The sequence below is a fragment of the Equus caballus genome, chromosome 15, assembly GCF_041296265.1.
Source record: "Equus caballus isolate H_3958 breed thoroughbred chromosome 15, TB-T2T, whole genome shotgun sequence".
Taxonomy (NCBI): domain Eukaryota; kingdom Metazoa; phylum Chordata; class Mammalia; order Perissodactyla; family Equidae; genus Equus; species Equus caballus.
In genome coordinates this window covers 31306491-31327621 of record NC_091698.1, presented here as the reverse complement: position 1 = coordinate 31327621, position 21131 = coordinate 31306491, and the positions used below count along the sequence as shown (strand labels likewise).

General features: G+C 44.8%; 1 protein-coding gene across 2 annotated transcripts; it reads left to right on the top strand.

The window, feature by feature from the left end:
* The first annotated feature begins 4107 nt into the window (after nt 1–4107).
* LOC106781724 (interleukin-37) lies at nt 4108–12879 on the top strand. Of its 2 annotated transcripts, none has more exons than XM_070236178.1 (6): nt 4108–4215; nt 7726–7859; nt 8541–8593; nt 11415–11548; nt 11969–12111; nt 12276–12879. In XM_070236178.1, exons 2-6 carry the CDS (start codon nt 7815–7817, stop codon nt 12561–12563), a joined length of 663 nt encoding a protein of 220 aa, XP_070092279.1. In that variant the 5' UTR covers nt 4108–4215; nt 7726–7814; the 3' UTR covers nt 12564–12879. The 2 variants fall into 2 exon arrangements, with proteins under 2 accessions (XP_070092279.1, XP_014586522.2); XM_014731036.3 differs by having other exon boundaries at nt 8537–8593; nt 11429–11548.
* Nucleotides 12880–21131: the final 8252 nt, after the last annotated feature.

The window sequence follows — 21131 nt, the reverse complement described above, 5'->3', positions numbered from 1 at the left end:
CACGCCTGGAGGAGCTTACGATCTACCACAAAGGCTTCTTTCAATATGATGTCACAATAGGCTAGGAAAGTGAAACATTAAGACAATAGATCCAAAAAAAGTTGCACTTTCTGTATGTTATCAAACAAATTTTTACAGTTTTCAAATACATTAAAAGCTTTACCCTACGCCTACTCTTTAACCTAGAACTTCCTCTTTTAAGGCTATATTCTAAGGAAATATTTACCCTACTGCTGAGTTTATAGGGTAAACCTAAATGTCCAACAATATGAAATCATTTCAATAAATTGTAGAATGTCCACATATAGCCCATATGGAAGCTGTCCTTTTCCTCAACTTTGAGCCATTTATGCCAAAAAAGTTGTCCACTTGGACCCAAATATGTGATAGCAATATGGAAGTTTCTGGAGACTTGAAGGAGACATGGAAAAGGTCTACAGTGTAACAGCCTAGAAACAACTTAATCACACGATCATCCAATGTCCCTTCTTTGCATGCCCCTTCAGAGGCACAAAGCCACTAGGTGGTTCTCCCTTCCCAGCACTTCCTTTCCCCTGCCCTCCCCTACCTCCCTTGCTCTGCTCTTCCTTCCTCTTTTCTCTCCCTCCATCCTCCACTCCTTTCCTGCAATCAAAGTTTCACTGGCTCCAGTTTGGTCCTTTCTTATTGAAAATCGTTGTGCTCAACTCTTCACCCCTACTCCTTCCAAATTTTCATTTCTTATCCATTTCAGAGTTCACCAAAAGAAAGGCCAGGCTAGTAAACAGAACAGATCCTTCTTAGAACACAGTTTCATGACCAGATTTTGTCATTTTGGTGTGATTTATGGAGTCTCATTCCCCATGGAAGGACTAACAAGGAATTCTCCCAACAAAGATGGGTCTCTCCTTAGTAAAAACTCATATAACGGCTGAAAAAGGAAGAGAGTTTTCTATATATCCTTACATATTCAGTGGAACATTATGCAATCATTAAAAATGATCTTGTAGGGGCCACCCCACTGGCATAGTGGTTAAGTTGGCATGCTCCACTTCGGAAGCCTGGGCTTCATGGGTTCAGATCCCAGGTGTGGACCTGCACACTGTTCATCAAACCATGTTGTGGTGGCATCCCACATACAAAATAGAGGAAGATTGGCACAAATGTTATCTCAGGGACAATCTTCCTCAAGCAAAAAGAGGAAGTTTGTCAACAGATGTTAGCTCAGGACCAATCTTCCTCACCAAAAAGAAAAAGAAATCTTGTAGAAGCCTATCTTGTGACATGGAAAGGAACTCACGATACACTGTTAGTGCAAAAACAAATCAATTTTTCATGCATGAGTCTATATTTGTAATTAAAAATAAATATATACGAAAATAAAAGAATAGAAGGATAGACATTAAATGTTCATAGTGACTAAGAAATAGTTTAGTAGAATAGTTAGGAACATGGCTTTGAGGTCAGAAAAACATGCGCTACAGCCCCTCTTCCACTTCCCAGACATGTGACCTTGGGCAATTTCCTTAGCCTCAAAGTCCCTGTTCCTTTATGTGTATGCTAAGGGAGATGTAAGACTTAAGTGCGGTAATACAGAGACAGTGTGCAGCACATATTGAGTGCTCAATAAATGTCCATCAGTATGCTTGTGGTTGTGCTGGATTCCAAACTGGCTTATGGATTTTCCCCTGAATTAACTATCTCTTTGTGTCAATCAAGAAACATAGTCATGCTAAAAATAAATAAATATTAAGGAATGTTTACAAAGAAAAATAAGGAAAGTGAAATTAATAATCAAGTAGACAATGGGCTGTAGGAAGAAGTAGGTTCTAGGAGGGCTTGGTCAAGGGAGGTCTCCTGGAGGTGCTTCACGTTTTAAAGATTAGGGGGACAGGGAGGAGGTGGAGAGCACCTGGAAGAAGAGATGGGAGAGGCCACTTCTACCTGGACTCCCGGGATTGTTAAGAAAAATGAAATGAGAGCAGAATCTTGCCTAACCCAGTCTCACTCCCTGACTTACTTACTCTTTCCCCTTTTTCTTGTGCTTGTAGCTATTTTTCTCAGACACCTGACTATAGAAGTGGATGTTCAGCCACCTCATCTTCTTCTGCCTCCTTCATCATAGTTTAGATGGTTTCATGCAACTGAAGATGGTTATAATAAAAGACTGTAGAAAGTCAAATATCTCTGCTATCTACTACTGCATTACGAACCATCCCAAAACTCAGTAGCTTAAAACAACAACAATCATTTATTTTGTTAAAAAATCTGCCATTGGGACAGAGCTCAGTGGGGACAGTTCACAGAGTTTAGCCAGAATGCAGGATTCACATCCAACGTAGCTCCCTCAAGTGGCTAACAAGTTGGTGCTTACTATTGACTGGGAGCTCAGCCAGGGCTATTGGCCAAGGGCCCAACTCCTCTCCACACAGCCTCTTCTAAAGGCTGCTTGGGCTTCTTTACAGAATGGCAGCCAGGTTCTACAGAAGAGTGGAAGAATTGTGGAAGTGGCTTGTCTGTCAAGGCCTGGGTCTAGGAACTGGTAATACCACAATTCTGGCATATCCTACTGATCCATCAGAGAATCTGTAATAATTCAGGAGGAATACACATAAATGCCATCTCTCAATGGGAGAAATGTCAAGGAATTTACATTTATTTTTAATCTATCGTGGCCTACTTTTTGGCCACAGATTATTTCAATTTCTCCCTTACGCAAAATATACTTATGCCCTGCCAAGGGCCCCAATAATCTTATCCAATTAAGGCATCAACCTGGAGTCCAGGCCCTCATCATCTAAATCAGGCAAACTATGGTCTGTGGGCCAAATCTGGCCATGCCCACACATTCCATGGCCCCCTTCCAAGTTCACAGCCAGCAATGGCTGGGCCAGTCTTTTTAAACAGTGCATCCCTCTGACTCTGACCCTCTTAGCTTCCTCTGTCACTTATAAGAACCCTTGTGATTATATGGGGTCCACATGGATAATCCAGAATTATCTCCCATCTCAGGAGCTTAGACTTAATCCCATCTGCAAAGTCTCTTTTGTCACGTAAGGTAACATAGTCATGGGTTCCGGGGTTTAGGATGTGGACATCTTTGTGCTCATTATTTTTATTATATATATTATATCTTATATATTAAGGTCTCCTCTTATTTTTTTACTTCTCTGTCCCTTTCAGTCCAAGCCACTACAATTCCTTTAAAAGTGTTTTACCTTCTCAATTTATAATCCATTTTATTAGACAAAAAGACACCCTGAATTTCTTTCAAGACAGCCCTCTCTCCCTTGAGTCACCTGTGGGACAAGCCCTTAAAGTTTTTTAAAGGACCTATTAGGCATGTCCAGAAATCTGTCTGAGGTCTTAAAATATTCCACATTACTTCAGGCAACAGTTTTGCTAATCTTCCCACTGCTACACAACAAACATCACTTTTTTCTCCAGTTTTCAATGGCATTTTCCTCGCTGTCCTTCAAACTCTCACCCTCAAACTTTCAGAGCCTTCCAACTCCCACCTGCCACCCATACATGTTTTGAGCTTTAGTTACTGTAGCACCTCACTCCTGGTACCAAAGTCTGTTCTCATTTATCTGTTACTGCATAACAAACCATCCCAAAACTTTGTGGCTTATTTTGCTCATAATTCTGCAATATGGGCAGCACTCAGCTGAGATGGTTTACTCTGTTTCATGTGGCTTAACTGCAGCTGGAAAACACATTTCCAGGAGGCTCACTCATTTGATTGGCATGTTGATGCTGGCTGTCAGCTAGGAACTCAGCTGGGGCTGTCAGTGGGACCCCAGTTCCTTTCCACATCAGCCCTTTAGTGGGGCTGCTTGGAATTTCTCACCATATGATGACTGGTCTGCCAGAACAAGTATTCCAAGAGACAGGAAGTAAAAGCTGCCGGTCCTCAAGACATAGAAGAGGATGGAAATGGGCACAACTCCACTGCATTCTATTTTCTCTTGGCCAAGCAATTACAGAGCCTACCCAGAGTCAAAGGGAGGGAACACAGACCACACCTCTCAAAGAGAAGAACATCAAAGAATTTGCAGTCATTTTAATTTGCCCCACCAATGAGCTATTGTCTAATTGTTGCTGTCATAATTTCACATCTACCCACTCCCATTCACTATGCATTCCCGATGAGCACAGCCTGAGTGGTATACCAGACACACCAGGGCTCCAACATCCACTCAGAACCACAGGCACGGCACATCCCTGGCCCAGGTATGTGGTCCTCATCCCCTGTTTCTGGAATACCCTCTAGGCTGTGGGCACCAGCCACTTTGGCCCTTCTCAACCCTCTGGCCAAAGCCTAATTTGTCTTTCTTAGCTACAGACATGCATGGATGGGGAGATGGAATAGCACTCATTGTCTTGGCCTGGCTCTTTTCTCACTAGGAGGACCTCCTCCTTATGGCTTTTCAAACTTTTCCAAATTTTGTCCCTAAGATCTTCTCTGAGCAACTTGCTCCAAAGTACATGAACAGACATTTTCTCCCAGGAGGACTTGCCCTAGAAATCAATGGGTTGTGAGTGATGTAGGGGGAAGGAGAGAATGGAGCTTGAGAACATAGGTACCTTGGTGCGTTGTAGTAGGGAACCACTGATGTCACTCCCTCCTCTATTCCAGGAGCTGGAGTGAGTAATTTTGAAGGCAAATAGAGAATTTGTCTTAGGAAAGAGCTTTTGGAATCCACTGCTCTGAGTATTCTCTGCTTGATGGAGACAGATCCCAGATGGCTGAATATAGCCTTCTTTCTAGGTGATATCTGTGGATACCACCTGAGTGGATACCATCTGAAGATCTGTTGTAAATTTCACTAGCCTTGTGAGCCAGTTTTATCCATAACTAGACGTCAGTCACCTAGATGTCTCAAAGTCCTCCAGGCTTTTGGGGTTATCTTTTTTGCAATGTTTAAGTAGGAATTGACTTAATCCCCTATCCAACGTATGGTGGAAACCCAATTTTTCCTACCCTATTCCCTAATACCTCAGGGATACCTCTTGTAGTCACTAATTTCTTATATCTGCTGATCTCTCTCATGGCTCACATATTTCAATTGTTTCCTATGTTGGTTCCAAATTGATCCAGAACTTTGGTTTCCCCCCTAAAAAAACCCACTCTCACAAAGCAGTTGTACCAGGCCAGTAGTTCTCAAACTTGGCTTTAGAAACACCTGGCAGACTTTTAAATACCCTGATGCTAGGTCTGCTGTCTAGATCAACTCAATAGGAATTTCCCAGGCTTCAATATTTTTTTAACTCCTTTAGGTATTTCAACGTCCCAGAGCTTGAGAATCTCTCAGCTAGCACAGTGCCTCTCATACACCAGTGTGCATGAGAATCATCTGCGGATCTCGCAAAAATGCAACATCTGTTCCTGGGTGTGGGGGGGGCCTCAGACTCTGCATTTCTAACAAGCTCTCAAGTGATGCTGATGCTGCTGATCCCCAGACCACTTTGAGTAGCAAGGAGCTAGTAGCCATGGGGGTTGACAGAGGCCCAGCAAGCAATTTACACCCTTCCTGCTAGACATCCATCAGTGACACCACTATCAGGCACTTCTCAATGACTTCAGAGGCCATCTTACTCCTCTGGTCCCAGCTTCCCTCTTCTCTCCTTTGCCTTGGCTATTCCATATTCTTAGTTCCCCTGCCTTGTCCTTCTCAGGCTGCTTGTAAAAGCATCAGTTTTCCTTCTTTATTGGGCAGATCAATCTAGTCCTCTTTGACTCCTAGCACATCTCAATCTCATTCTATGAGCTTTCTTTCCACACCTGAATGCACTGTCAACAGGATTTACTAATCCCAAGGCAGTACTCTGCCCAAGGAATGCTACCTCCAACTTCTAAACCAGAGGTTCCCAAACTTTCTCAGTTCACAGTGCCCTTAATGTCTGAGGAATTTCTTCACAGAGCATCTAAGACAAAAGAAATGTCTGACAGCTCTGTTTAAGAATTCAGGTTGAAACAACTTAATGATAGTGGTTTGCATGAGTGTAACAGATGTCTATTTTTCCTCAAAAATTTAAACTATCCCATGGCACCCCTGTGATATGCTAAGCCACCCCAGGGCACATTGGTGCACACTTTGGGAACCACTATTCTGAACTAATAATTGGGATAAATGTGACTTCCAAATGTCCTGGCAAGGTAAGAAAACCTTGTAGCAGTGACTCTGTCTGATCCAGATGGGGACTGTTGTGAGGAGGGGGTTTCTGGGTACTGCTTTCCTACCATGAACCGCAACTAGAATCTGGCACAAACAGGCTGACACTCTACTCTCTGCTGTAGCCAAGAGAGTAACTTTATAGATTCATCTCCCAATGGATTTGCAGAGGACTCTGGAGTTAGAATATAAAAGAAATTAAACAAAGGCAGGAAAGTAGTTCCTCTCCTGGTAACAACTTGAAAACATGACTCACTTAGCATCAGAAAATCTGGGAGGGTTGCTCAACTATTATCAGAAAGCTGTGTCACTTGTTGGTGCAAACTGTTTCCAGTTAGGAGCCCAACCCTATAACACAGTGATTCTCAACCCTGGCTGCATATTAAAATCAGTCGGAGCTTTCAAAAGATACTAACTCTGGGCCCCACCCCAAGCCAGTTGAGTTAGTCACTGGGGATGGGACCCAGAGATTTATAATTTTTAAAGTTCCTCAAGTGATCCCAAGATACAGCCAGGGTTAAGCGCATGGCCCATGGATCCACTGCACTAATGTCACCTAGGAACTTGTTATAAACGCAGTCTTGGGCCCCATTAAAGACCTACTGAATCAGACTACATTTTAACAAGGTCCCCAGGTAATTCACGTGCTTTTTAAAGTTTGGGAAACTCCTCCAGCCACAAAGAATCACAAAATGTCAGCACTTTCGGAGATATTACTGAATCCCGTCTGTGTACCACGTCTTTGGGAGCCCAGAGAGCTTACATAACTTACCGTGTCACCCTGCACACTGGTAGTGAGGCTGAGATGAGCACTCATGTCTGGTGACCTCCATCCCACCTGGTGCTCTCTCCTGTGGGAACTGATACATGATGCAAAAGCACCAGGAAGTGGGGATTTGAATTCCAGGGCTCTCCAACTTGTTTCTAGCTCTGTGACCTACAAGAGGTCTCTCAACTTCAGATTCTTCATCTGTAAAAAGGAACTGAAAATACTCACCCCATGTCCTCTGAAGTCTCATGGTGAGGATGTGCTGAGTCGTGTATGCAAAAGGGCTTTTACGCTGTAAAGTGCTGTGCAGGTCCAAAAGGGAACTGAGGTCGTGTCCCTCCAAACCCACAGTACAGCATGACTGTGAGCCTGCTCTGCTCCCAGGCACCGGAAGTTGAGTTTCTTAGAGCCAGGCTACTCAAAGTATGGTCTGTGAACCAGCAGCATCCCCTGAGAACTTGTTAGACATGTAGGAGCCTCAGGACCCACCAGACCTACTGAATCAGAATCTACATTTTAGCAAGACTCCCAGGTGATTCCTGGGAATCCATGTACATGGGAAACAAAATATGGCAAGTGGCCAAAAATACATTGTTATTTGTTAGGCAAACCACAGAACTGCTTTAGTGGGCTAAAATCTAAACAGAATTCCATTGTGAATTGGAATGATCTGGCCCTGTGACATTAAGGCAACATTCCCAAGGAGAGATAGGGCAAGGTCCTGTAGGTATTAGGGGCACTGGGGATGGTTTCCTGGGGTTGGAAGTTTCCATAACCAATATCCTCTAATCTATGCAGGTTCTGCCTCCCTCCACCTCTCTCATTGTGTTAATTCTCAGCTTGGGTGATATCCTTTTTGGATGGGAGCTCAGCCATGAACACTGACCATGAGTCTTGCGAAGAAAAGCATGAATCCCAGCCAGAGACAGAATGTAAGAAATCTCTTCAAAGCCATCCTTGGCATCAAAAAGTGGCTCCCAAACAGGAACGTGTTAAATTCTGTCTACGGAAATGATTCTTCTTTTGTCCAATTTGCAAAAGAACTGGGCTCCAGGAATTTTCCTAGCATGTTATGTAAACAGGGACAGTACGGAAAGTGGTGGAAATGGACATATTGTGATTCAGGACCCCAAATGTGTCAGGAGTAGACAGGTTTCACACATGGGCTCAGACGAAAGATTTTAAAGCACTGCTTCTCCCATTGACTGGTGTGCAGCAACTAAACTCCCCACTCTGCCACACACAAAGAAAAAGGACCGAGATCCTTCATGTTGAAAGGCGTACCTAAAGCTCCAATCTCCAAAGCGAGAAAGGTGATCCTCCTTCAAATGAGAGGGAGTCTAGGGAGGTCAACATTGGCAAAACTCTTGTTTTGCCTCACAAAATATTTTCAAAAAATGGCTCTGAGAAGTCCTGCTTTAAGGAACCTGACTTAACATTGTTCAATCCAGAATCTCTCAAAATTATTGGACCTGGAACCTCCTTAGGAGCATTAGCACTTTTCTGTGTGAGTGTTCTTCAGATGGTGCTTTGGGAACTGCAGAAGTTAAGCATCCCAGGCTAATGGAATTGCACTTGCTAACCTGTTGTCTTTGACTCCTATCGTCAGCAAGAGGCCCCCTGGTGACGGACCTCGGCCTTCCTTCGGAGGCTTCCAGCCACTCAGGTGATTGTCCAAGGGGTCCTGGGGTGAAAGGGAAGGGTGGTGGGTAGCTAAGCCTCCCCAAGGAGGTGAGCGACTCTCTCCCAGGGGCATCTAATGAATAGTGGGAGGGAGCACCCCAGCCCTTGCATTTTCAGCTTTGAGAATGTTAACCTTTTGGGGAAGAATAAGCTCAGGAGGTTAACACAGGACTTGGTGCTCTGACGAAGTGATAAGAAACTCACATTTATTGAGCAAGTATATACCAAACTCCAGGCTGAGTTCTTTCCATAAGGGAATTAATTTAATTCTCACAACAATTTTACTAGAATATTACTATATTCCCACTTTTCCAATAAAGAGTGAGCATCATAAATGTGAGGAACTTGCCCAAGACACTCAGCTAGCAAGTAGCAGAGCCAGGGTTACCAGTCCCGATTCCACTCTGGGGGTCTTTCCATCACATGTGGCAGGAAGACCTCAGTTTGAGTCCCAGAATGTTTCCATGGGTCCTGTACTTCCTCATCTGTAAAGTGCTCTAAAGATCCCATGATAGAAAGCAAGTAAGAGATGAGAGCTCACAGCTGGCCCAAGTCCTCGCAACCTGGAACTCAGGCCCTGGCATAGGACCCCTGGGCAATGACTTTGTGTGTAGAAGCCAGTATGCCAAGAACATGGTGGGGCCAGGCACAGAGGGTCCTGTGAACATGCCCTTTGTGCTCATACAGACAGGCAAAGAAGACTTTCACTTGTCTTTTGGCTCTCACAGGCTGGTGGGGGAGGGGAGAGAGGACAGACATCCAACGCTAATTTTGACTTAGTGTGTATTTGTAATGGCTGCTGTAGAAGGCAGCATAGGTTGCTATAGGAATACGGAGAACCAGCCTATGCTGAGGGATGGAATTGGGAGATAGGTCCAAGAGGAGGTGATGCCTGCACTGAATCTTGAAGGAAAAGTTGGAATTACCCTGCAGGATAAAGGAGGAAAGCCATTCCATGCAGAAGGAACAGCGTAAGCAAAGGTGCGGGGGAGGATATGGGAAGAGAAGGAGTTTGGGACAGCTGAAGCATGAAGCGAGAGTGGAGGAATGGTAGGGATGCAGGCTGAAAGAGCTCAGGTGATGAAGACCCGTCCACCTGCTGGAAAGACCACGCCATTGTGATGCAGGACAGGGCTGAGTCCTAGGCTGCCTCGTTTGGCAGTGGACAGTCCTACCTTAGTGATGGTGATTTCCTTCCTGTCTGTGCTAACCACAGAGTGCATCTGTGATTCAAGTTTGGTAAAGGATCAGACGTTTACTTCCATTAGATCTTATAGGTACCAGCTAGTGTCGAAGCATCCCATTTTTTTTAGTACTCAAGTACTTTTTATTCCATTTTTTGTGTGTCTGTTTTTTCCCAAAAATACAATTCAAACTTGAGAATACTGATAGATTTTATCTTCAGTTGGTTTCAGTCCTCATTGTTTCATTCCCCAACAAAAGTCGCAGATGGCTTGTGCCAGAAGAGCCCTCAGAAACATACTGATAACTTCCTCCAGCCCAGAGACGCCGACTCGGCAAATACTAATCAAGTGCTGGTTACTGAAAGCCCCACCCAGGGCCCTACGAGAAACATCAAATGAGTCAGAAATGACTCCTATACAAGCACGCAATTACTGCAATACAAGATATTGCAGGACTGCTGCCCTTCTCCAGCACAGAACAAGAGCTGGGCAGCTCAGAGAGGAAAAGGTCACTCCCAATAAGGGATTGAGGGAGGAATTGAGGAAGGAGGTGGCATGCGAGCCGGGATTTCGGGACAGGGACGAGGAGGATAGTAGGTGACAGGGAGGAGGGCACAAAGGACGGTTAAAGGCATCATGATCACAAGTGAGTAGGAAGCAAGACTCTGTGTGTGTTTACATTTATGTATGTATTTAATTATATAGTATAATTACTAATCTACAGGATAGTCTACCTCATTATCACATTTTACATCTGTTGTGCCAAATAGACTCAAACATTGGTGCTCTATGTGGGCTCGTACCTTCCCCCATGCAAAGCCTCAGTTCAGTCACTGAAGAATGGTCAATTGACCTAGCAGAGGTGGCATAGCAACAAATTCTTGGTCTAGGATTGCCCGCTCTAGGCAGGGCCAACTGGACTGAATGCCTAAACTCCCCCATATTCAAGCAAATCCTTGGCCACTCCTGCAGCTGGTCCTGCCCATTCAGACTCCACAAGGGCAGGGACAACCCCTCCACATTTTCCTCAAAACTCCTGCCATTTCCATCCCCTTCCTGACACAAAGCTTCTGCTCCTGGCTGCTTCCTGCCTTACCTCATCCTCCCCACACTTCCACTGTTCTCACCGTGGGCCCAGATGGTGCTGAACTCTGCAGAGATCCATGCCACCCAGACATTTCTGATAACATGGGCCCACCAGTGAGAGGGTGCAGCAAAGAGGGTTATCAATACTACTACTAATGATAATAATGATGAACTTCCATTGGATGTTATCAATACTACTAATCATAATGATGAACTTTCATTGAATCCCTCCATCTTCCTCACATCAACCCTGTGTAAGATAGCTCTTCTTACCCCCATTTTACTGGTGGGCAAAATGACATTTGGAGAAGTCTGGTAATTGTTCAGCTTGAAAATGACTGAACAAGGATTTGACTCCAACTCAGTCTGACTCCAGTGCACAAGTGGTTAATCAGGAAAGTTCGTCTATAGGTAGAGTAATGAGATGGAGTAACAGGAAAAACTAATGAGAGGAAAACATATTGTCTGAGCCCACTGAGCAAGTGGGGATATGAGAATGGTGAACTGAAGCAGGTTAATTGTTCATAATCTCAGGTACTGTTTTTCAGATTCAACAATCAAATCTATAAAGTTAATGAAGTGTACTATTCGAGACCCAAACCAGCAAGTTCTTGTCCTAGAAAATGGGGTCCTCAAAGCAGTTCCAGACAAAGGCACCACAACCCCAGGTAATTCTCAACCTTGCTTTACTCAGCAGAAGTGGTTCCTGTGCTCTCTCACTCTCCCTTGGCTGTATTAACCCCCTCACCCAATAGGGGCAGCTCAGCTACTCCCCTCTCTGCCATGGGCAAAAGCCTGCTTCCTGGGGAAACTGCCTCAAGGGCCAGCTGATGGCAGGCAACAGTTAGGGTGGGGAGATGGGCCCAGAGAAGTCTCTGATCTTAAAGACATTTCCCTGGAAGGGGTGGAAAGAAGGAGCCAGAGGCATAGGGAAAGGGAAATTCCAAGAATTTCCCATCCTTGGCTCCTGGGCCAACTCAGGTGTGAGAATTTGATGACATTGCCAAAGGGAAGAGGGTTGTTGTACTTGAAACATCAACAGAAAAAAAGATTATTTTTCTACTCACCAGTTTTCTGACTTTTTCCAGAGACCTTTTATATATCAACTTCACAATTAAGTACAACTAGTATCAAGAAAGAAAATCATATTTTTTTGGCTGTCTCTAAAGGAGAGCTCTGTCTCCACTGCGACACAGTCAAAGATCCAGAGCATCCCTCTTTGCAACTAAAGGTAAGAGATCTGGGAAAGAAATTTCCCCACCCTCCTGCCCAGGGAAGTGGGGAGCCTTAAGGTTAAGGCTGAAAACCTAAATTTTGGCAAAGACTGCCATGAACTTTCCTTCTTTCCTTCACAAAGTAGCCTGGCTACCTCATAAATTCTCCTTCTTCTTTCAGAAAAAGAACATCAAAGAACTGAACTCACTGAACAGTAAGGAAAGTCTGCCCTTCACTTTCCTCAAGGAACAGATTGGCTCCTATTTCACCTTGGAGTCAGCTGCGAATCACGGATATTTCATCTACACCTCCAACATTCCCAGGCAACCTGTGGGAGTGACGAAAGATCTAGGGAAAGAAAAAAACACACAATTTGAATTTGAAAATATCAGTGTGAATCTCAATGTAGTACAAGATGGAGTATACAAACTAACAATGGCCAAACCATGCATGACAATGGAACTCTAACTCTCAACTTCTGTAGTAGTTGCCCAGAATCAAGATTTGGTCAATAACTGACAACTTTTCTACTTTTATCCCCACTTCCAACTCAGGACCAATCAGAAAAAACCAACTATGCTCTCCAAACCAATCACAGAGGATGCCCCGCCTCTAGCTTCCTCAGGCCAACTCCAATCAAAGCACTCCTGAAGCCCTCCCATCTTGGCCACCATAAAGCTTTCCCACTCCTCTCCCTGCCTATGAATCACTGCCAAATGCAAGTGATGGTGGCTGACTCTTTTGCTAGAGCCAGCTCTGAGTAAAGAGATGCTGCTTGTTCTCATTTGAGTGGTCTTTGTTTATTTCCAGAGAACAGCAAATAAGAAAATATCTTCTCCCTATAACATGTTGTCTTCACCCAGCAAGCACATGGGCTTTGTTTTCAGTGTCATTTGTGCCTGTAAAGTGTATGTAGTTTGGGATATAAAAAGTACAGTGTGGTTAATTACAAACTTCTACGCTGAAATAAATTTCTGGGGAGCGAGGATCTCAGTGCCTGTGGGTTTGCTGCTTTTCTAAACAGTCTGACCTCACTTGGGTGCCTGTTTCTCAAGATAGAGCCAGGCCATACTGGTTATCTCCTCCAGGCGGGCAGCCTGGATAATGCAAGCTCTAAAATTAGCGATGCAAGTAGAGGCTGGATGAATTCTAGGGAGGCTGATCCTGCTGCAGGTGTAAACAGAGAGGTTCAGTGGGGTCCAGGCCCCAAGGGATATGGCAAGGCACTGTCTGTGAGTCCTCAGTGGGAGAAAATGGGGCAATGGATGTGAACAGGTGGGAGGAGTCAGTGGCAAAGAATCCGGAGCAGGTGGCAGACAGAAGCAGCTTCTGGGAGGTCTGAAGACAAGGAGCAGGGCGCTCATCTCTCATCTGGGTGTAGATCAAAAGAAAGACAAGGTCCAGATCCTAAAGTAGGGTCAGAGTGCCAGGTGGGCAATCAGAACAGGAACTGAGGCCCCAGGCAAAAATTTGGGGGCAGGGGAGGTTGGAGGCTTGTATGGGTTTGGGTTCTAGGGTTGCATGCAACAGACGTAATGCTTAAAGTCTGGAGTGCTTCTCACCCACACAGAAACTATTATCTACAGATGGGAGAGCCCAGTGAAAATCTGGGGTCTGGAGGTGAGTGTCTTCTTTTGTGATGTTGCTGATCTTTCCCCCTCCGTAACCTTCAGAAAGACAAACCTTGTTTGTGTCATCTTAAGACTAAAAGCCAACCATTTATGGAAACTCTAATTATGCCTTTCTTTTATAATTCACTGAGCTATGCAATTACTCTCTAACTGAAAGTCTTGATACTTACAAAATTTGCTTACTCATTGGATTTATCTGCTGATATAAAGTCCAAAATAGCGTGACTAATATCAAGACTAAGAATAAAACGACTTGATGACTCGCATGATTTAACATTTGCATGGCCTTTGTCTTTGACTACACTTCAAAGAAAATGGACAATCAAAATTACTTTGCATTTGCAATGCTTTCAAGAGTTCTCCCTTCTATATGATTGTGTAAGTGCTCTCCTAGTATTTCATTCATTGGAACTGTTTGCATTTACTCTCATTTGGAGAGTTCTAGCAACCGACAGTTCTTGTTTGGCAGTGGCATTTAGCCAGTGATCTGGGTTGTGAAAGGTCCTTAACTTAATGATGCTGCCTTGAGATCATTCAGAGTGGGCTCAGATGAGATTATAAATGTCCTTAGTCTAGTACTTGCTGGCTGACTGACTTGACCTAACTCTTAAAGGACCATGCCTGATCTATTTGAATAAACATATTTGTATATTTATTCTTAAAGGACCATGCTTGATAAAGATGTGGGGCCCCGATCCTATCTACTGTGCAAGTTGCCACTTTGCGGCTTCTATGGTCCATACAGAAGCAGTTGGCTTTCTCAGTCCTGCAGAGCTCCAAAAAAAATGGGACTTGCAGTGAGCTTAGATTGCAGGCTGCAGACGAGGCCCTTCCCTAAGCAAAGTAGTGTTTCCTTCCATCTTTGTTTGCCATCTGGTGAGTGTTGGTCTGAGTCCATCCTTCTCTTGAGAGACTTTGTGGATCAAGCCAGGAAATAACTGGCACACACCAACATTCTGAAATTTGCCAGCCCTTTCTTCCTTTCTGCAGCCTTGGGTAATACATGGGCTGTGGCTACAGTTTCAGAAAGTGGATCAAGGGCCAGTATCTGCTTTGGGGTTGTGTAAAGAAGAATAAAACAGTTTCTCTCCCCAATTTTCTAAGGAAGAGATACCGGTTGTCTCACGCCGTAAATGTGCCCAAGGCCCGTTCTCATTCATTGCCCTTCCAGCATCACTTGTTTTACCTGTCAGGTCAGGAAATGTGTTTTATGCATGTCAGGATACAGGGTGGAAGAAGGATGGGTGGCAGGGGCTCCCTGTGCTTCTAAAGCACTCTTCCCTCCCTTTACCCCTCCATAGAAAAGGAGGTTCCCAAAGGCATATAGATGGGATATTCAGGGTACCACAGCCTGGGGTGTGAAAAACCATCCCTGCAAGCTATGGAGACATAGCTGGCTCCATGCTGTCCACATCTCTCCCTTTTCTCCATCTTTGCTTTTTTCTCTATCAGTAAAGGAAACTCATCAAGTCCCCTCAAAGATGACAGAAAGTTCTCCCACTTTGAGCCTAGCTAACACCCACTCTTTCTTCTATCTTGCTCAGGTGTTTCTTCCTCAAAGAAGCCCCTCTGATTTCCTGGCTGGGGTACACACCCCCGTCATGCACCAGGCACTGCTTCTCCATAGGCACTTGTGGTTGGCCTGATTAACATCTGTCTCCCCACCAGACTGTAACTTCCTTGAGGACAGAGCTGCATCTGAGTCTGCTCAGCCTTTCATCCTCAACACCTAACACAGAGCCTGGCACAAGCACTTCTGAATGAATGAGTCAACTGATGGAGGCCTCACCAGGCAGCCCACACTGTCCAGGCTCTGAGTGAATAATCCTCTCTCAGCAGCTGTGTTCTGCTGGATGCATCCTTGCTGGGGACAGTGCATGGTCACCAGACAGGCAATGCAATGAGATTTCTCTGTGGTTCAAGCTTACATCACCTGGAGTAGGACATTCCTAGTGGTTCGTGTTTAAGCCTAGACTGAACACTAGTGCTGATGCCCAATAACCCGGAAATAGCTCTCAGCCAGAAAGGCACATTATCATTTTCTAATGTATGGGGAGGAGGCAGCGTTTCTGAAAGTGTAGACCAGAAAGAAACACTTGAATCAGAATGACTCGGGGGCTTTTTAAAAACGCAGGTAGATTCCTGGGCTACATCCCAGAAATGCTTAAATGTGCAACCCTGAGAATGTGTATTTTTAAGAAGCTTCCCAGGTGATTTTTAAGCACAGTTGTGTTTTAATGAATGAGCTCTGTAGTAGGAATCAGAACACTTGGAATTCTGCCACTTACAATCTGGGTGACTGTGGTCAAGTTACTTGTCTCTGAGTCTGTTTTCTCATCCATGAAATGGGCACAAAAACTCCCCCCTGCCCTCCTCACAGCATTATGGGGATGCAACAATCACTCAATGCATGTGAAAATTACCTTGCAGACCAGAAATCACCATGACCATGACAGTCTCCCAAATGGTGCCCTCTGCCTGCTCTGCAAAAAGAGACTGTCCCTGCCCCATTGGGTCAACTGACGTATGATCCTGCCTCAAGCTCCTGAATGGAGCTGTTCAGACATAGCACCTTCTGCAAGAGGGCTGTGGGGAAGTAAAAGGTAGTGTCAAAGTCTCCAGTTCTCCAATTAGGTGGAATTTGGAATGCATTTTCCTGCTGAAAATTGCCAAGAGAAGCTGGGCCAAGTAAAAAAACAAAACAAAATGAAACAAACTAGTGTTACTTTTGCAGTAAAAAATAGTGTAGGCTTTTGTGAGAGAAATGGAGAACCCAACCATCATGCATTGCAGCTCTCTGATGGAAGCTGTGCTTGAAGTTCCAGACTGACTCAGGGATGAATGTCTGGAGGCTGCATACAGTCTATGGTTTCTTGCCCTATAGAGCAGGAGTCAGCAAAGTTTCTGTTAAGGACCAGATAATAAATATTCTAGGCTTTGCAGGCTGAGAGGCTATAAGCTTTATTGTTGCAACATGAAGGCAGCCATAGACAACCAGTGAACATGGCTGTGTTAGCAAACCATACAAAACAAGCAGTGGGCTGGATTTTGCCTGCAGGCTATGGTTTGCCAACACTTGCTCTAAAATGAAGATGTTACAGGTGGTTGCAGTGGTGTGCTACAGCCAGCTTCTATCAGCTTGCAAGAGCCAATTGTTAGCATCTCTTACCAATGATAGGGTTCAGGGCAGGCTGCCCCAAGATGCACCACTCTGGTATGCGGATTATTTTGAGCTGAAGACAATAAAGGCTCAGAAGTCTCAGGAAGAGCATCTGACCTTCCCCTCTCAAACTGCCTAAATGAATTTAGCATAGAAGGCCTGTTCCACGAAGGAGCTCATACCACACGATAGCTACAGTATGATAGAAAATAGGTGTGATAAAAGGACACCAACAAACCCATTTTTTTGGCCCAGCAAAACCTATTTAACAAACATTTGCATACTATCTCTATGTAAATTGTCTTCCTCCCCTTTGAAGGCCCAAATCACTATCACTAACGTCCTCCTTGTCTGTAGCTGAAGATATTTAAACAGGCAGCCTCAGCCAGATGGCTGAGTTACTCAGTTTCCCTGGGTTTCTCACATGTATACATGCTATTAAACTTTGATTTTTCTCCTGCTAACCTGCCCTTTTGATTATTTGACCAGCCATAAGAACCTTAAGGAGAAGTGGTGGGGGTGGGGGGAATTCTCCCACTTCCCCAACACCAACTCCATGTTTAGTGACTTCACGTTGGCAGTTTGAAGTTGGCCATGTAGGGAGTCTTATGCCATGGAAACTGGCAAGAGCTTCATATCAGAGCTCCCTCCCACTACCACCCATCCCCAGAGAACTGGTTGTTAAACATTTGCCAGCGAATTGCTAGGTAAGTGTCTGCTGGGATGGGGGTGGAGGGCAGCAGTTGGGTGAGCCAGACAATGCATTGGAATATGAGAAAGAACTAATAAATGTACTATTTATTTAGTCCTTTTAAATTCTAATTTTGTATAAGTTTCATAACACACTAATGCCCTCATTTCAAGATGTGTCCTCAACATTGTTTAATTGATTGGAGTAACTGGGATCAAAAATGCCTGGGGTGCACCATTCCAAAGGCTGTCTGTTACGCTCTGTGCTGGGTAACTCATTCCCCAGCAGAGTGCAGGATGGATAAGGGTCTTCTCTTTCCATTCCCAACACAGCCTTCCCCGTGCCTCCACCTGCCTCACCCTGCCCCAGGACCTTGGATGGGGGCAGGAAGAGTGGCCAGCTGTGAAACGAACCTCTGGTTAGGGTGCTCCTGCAGGTTTACTACTGCAGATTAAATGACCTGAGATTACCCTTTTACAAGCATAGAGGATTCCTTGAGGTGAACAGCTGGAATGTTGAGTGTTACAGGTTGAATTGTGTCCCCCAAAAAAGACATGTTGGGGTCCGGCCCCATGGCACAGCAGTTAAGTTGCATGTTCCGCTTCTCAGCGGCCCGGGGTTCACCGGTTCGGATCCCGGGTGCGGACATGGCACAGCTTGGCAAAAGCCATGCTGTGGTAGGCGTCCCACATATAAAGTAGAGGAAGATGGGCATGGATATTAGCTCAGGGCCAGTCTTCCTCAGCAAAAAGGGGAGGATTGGCAGTAGTTAGCTCAGGGCTAATCTTCCTCAAACAAAAAAAGACATGTTGAAGTCCTAACCCTTGGTATCTGTGAATGTGACCTTATTTGGAAAGCGACTCTTTGCAGGTGTAATGAAGTTAAGGTGAGGTCATTTGGATGGGCCCTAATCCAATATGACTGGTGTCCTTGTAAGAAGACAGAAATCTGGACACTGACATACACAGAGGAGAATGCCATGTGGAGACACAGAGACACAGGGAGAAGAAGCCTATGTGGCAATGGAGGCAGAGATTGGAGTGACGCATCTACAAGCCAAGGAATGCCAAGGAATGCCAAGGATGCCAACAAACACCAGAGGCTAGAAGAGGCATAGAATCGATTCTCCTTCAGAGCCCTCAGAAGGAAGCAACCTGCCAACACATGATTTCACACTTCCGGCCTCCAGAACTGTGCGAGAATACATTTCTGTTGTTTTAAGCCGCCCAGCTTGTATTACTTTGTTACAGCAGCTCTAGAAAAGTAATACATTGGGATTCTCATGTGTGATATATAAGGGCTAAAACTTTTTCACTAACACCCACACCCATGATTACAATGACAGTTAGGAAAAGGAAATTCAAAACACTTGAGTTTGTTTTATACACGTTTTCCAGAATGCATCTGCTTTGCAGGAGAAGTCGTATCAGCTGCAGTAATGAGAAGACCATGACTTAAATAGCAACCCTTCCTTTCTTCCCTCTCTCCCTCCCTGCCTTCCTTCCTCCCTCTGGTCTTTCATCCTTTCTCCATTTATAAAAAACTTAGAATGTCTACAAGTGCCAGGCACGATGTTGGTTCTTGGGATACATCAGAGAGCAAAGCACTCCTGGAACTTACATTCTAGTGTAAGACACAAACAATAAACATAATAAATAAGTAAATTATATAGTATGTTAGAGGGACAAAAAACAGGGTCAGGTGAAGGGGGGTTGGTAGCGCTAGGAGTGGGAAGCAGCTCAAAGCATTAAATGGGATGGAACACCTACTTGATCACCATAACCATGTCCTGAGCTTTCCAACAATAAAGTCAATGGGGCACAGAGGCCTCATACTTCGGCAAGGTCCTGGTACATGTGTGATCTCTGTGGAGCACTGCAGAAGCCCTTGTTGCCAGTGCCACAGAAACTGGCTATGTGTCACCAGGTTGGAAGGAAGTGGAGCAGGATGGAGGCTGGGCCATGCCAGTCTCCATTTGGGCCAAATGGTTGCCTCCTCAAGGCCATGGTCAGCACACTTCATCTCTGGTCCATAAAGGGAGCCAGAGCCCTCACTCCCATGGGACAGCCCTAGCTCAGAGGCTAATTTGAATAATTGTGTCTTGTTGTGAAGAGGTTCTGTAATGTTATAAAGAAGACATCATACTCCCACAAGCATCATTGTCACCTGGACACATTCTCAAACACTAAAAATACTAAATACTTTTCTACCACTGGCCTTGTGTTGGTCAACATCATTATCAGATCAGAAACAGAAGCAGCTGACCTTGGGCCTCATCTCCCTTGACCCTCAGAGACTGGGGTACTATCATACTCCTAGTTAAAACTGAGGGGACTCGAGGAGGCATCAGTTCGTCTTCCTGTCTGACATCCACACCTGCTCCTGAGATCAGCTCTCCAATTCAACTTTGAGGACCCTCACTGGCCTCCTTGGAAACATGAAGGAGTATCTTGGAGAAAGTGTTGATCAAGGTATGCTGCCTTTAACTGACCAAGGAGTGGACACATGACCCAAACTAGGGCAGTCACATGCTCTCCTTGGAATCTGAATCTTTTCCTAAGTGACAAAAAACATGATTGATCCTTAGCCATCTGAGTGTTGGGGCCAAAGCTTCCCTAGCTCATGTTATTTCTGACCTGTGGGAAATTTCTGACTATGGTTCTTCAGCATGTCCTTCATGTGCCAGGCTGAATAATGTCCCCCAAAGATGTCCATGTCCTAATACCCAGAACCTGTGAATGTGTTACCTTACATGTCAAAAGGGACTTTGTAGATGTGTTTAAATTAAGGACCTTGAGCTGGGGTTTATCCTGGATTATCCAGGTGGATTATACGGGCCTAACGTAATCACAATAAGTGAAACGTAATCACTTATAAGCGAAAGAGGAAAGCTGGAGGGTAAAAGTGATACAACGTGAGAAAGACTCAACCAGCCAATCCTGGCTTCGAAGATGGAGGAAGGGGTGACAAGCCAAGGGATGCAGATGACACCTAAAAGCTAGAAAAAGCAGGAAATTGATTCTTCCCTAGAGCCTCCAGAAGGGATGCAGCCCTGCCAACACCTCAATTTTAGCTCAGTGAGTCCCATTTTGGACTGACCTCCAGAAAGCTAAGATAATAAATTGCATTGTTTTAAACCACTGAGTTTACGGTAGTTTGTTACAGCAGCAATAAGAAATGAATATGCCCAACAGCCATTTAGTAAGCTCCTGTTTGTTTTAGTATACTTTTGTGTGTGTGTGTGAGGAAAATTGTCACTAAGCTAACATCTCTGGCCATCTTCCTCTATTTTGTATATGGGACGCCGCCACAGCATGACTTGGTGAGCAGTGTGTAGGTCCTCACCCAGGACCCGGGCCCACAAACCCCAGGCCACTGAAGCAGAGCACAGGAACTTAAGCACTACATCACTGGGCCAGCCCCTGTTTTGGCATACTTTTTGCTTAAGTAGCCCTGAATCAATTATAGCTGCTTGTAACTGAAGAACCGTAACTAGTACACAACTAATTCCCAAGCCTCTCCCTCTCCTCACCCCTCGCTCTGCTTCCAGGTCC

Coding starts and splice junctions, on each gene's coding strand:
- LOC106781724 (XM_014731036.3), top strand. CDS start 7,802: ATGAACACTGACCATGAGTCTTGCGAAGAAAAGCATGAATCCCAGCCA. Junction 11,549..11,968: donor CAAAGGCACCACAACCCCAG/GTAATTCTCAAC, acceptor GACTTTTTCCAG/AGACCTTTTATATATCAACT. Junction 12,112..12,275: donor ATCCCTCTTTGCAACTAAAG/GTAAGAGATCTG, acceptor TTCTTCTTTCAG/AAAAAGAACATCAAAGAACT.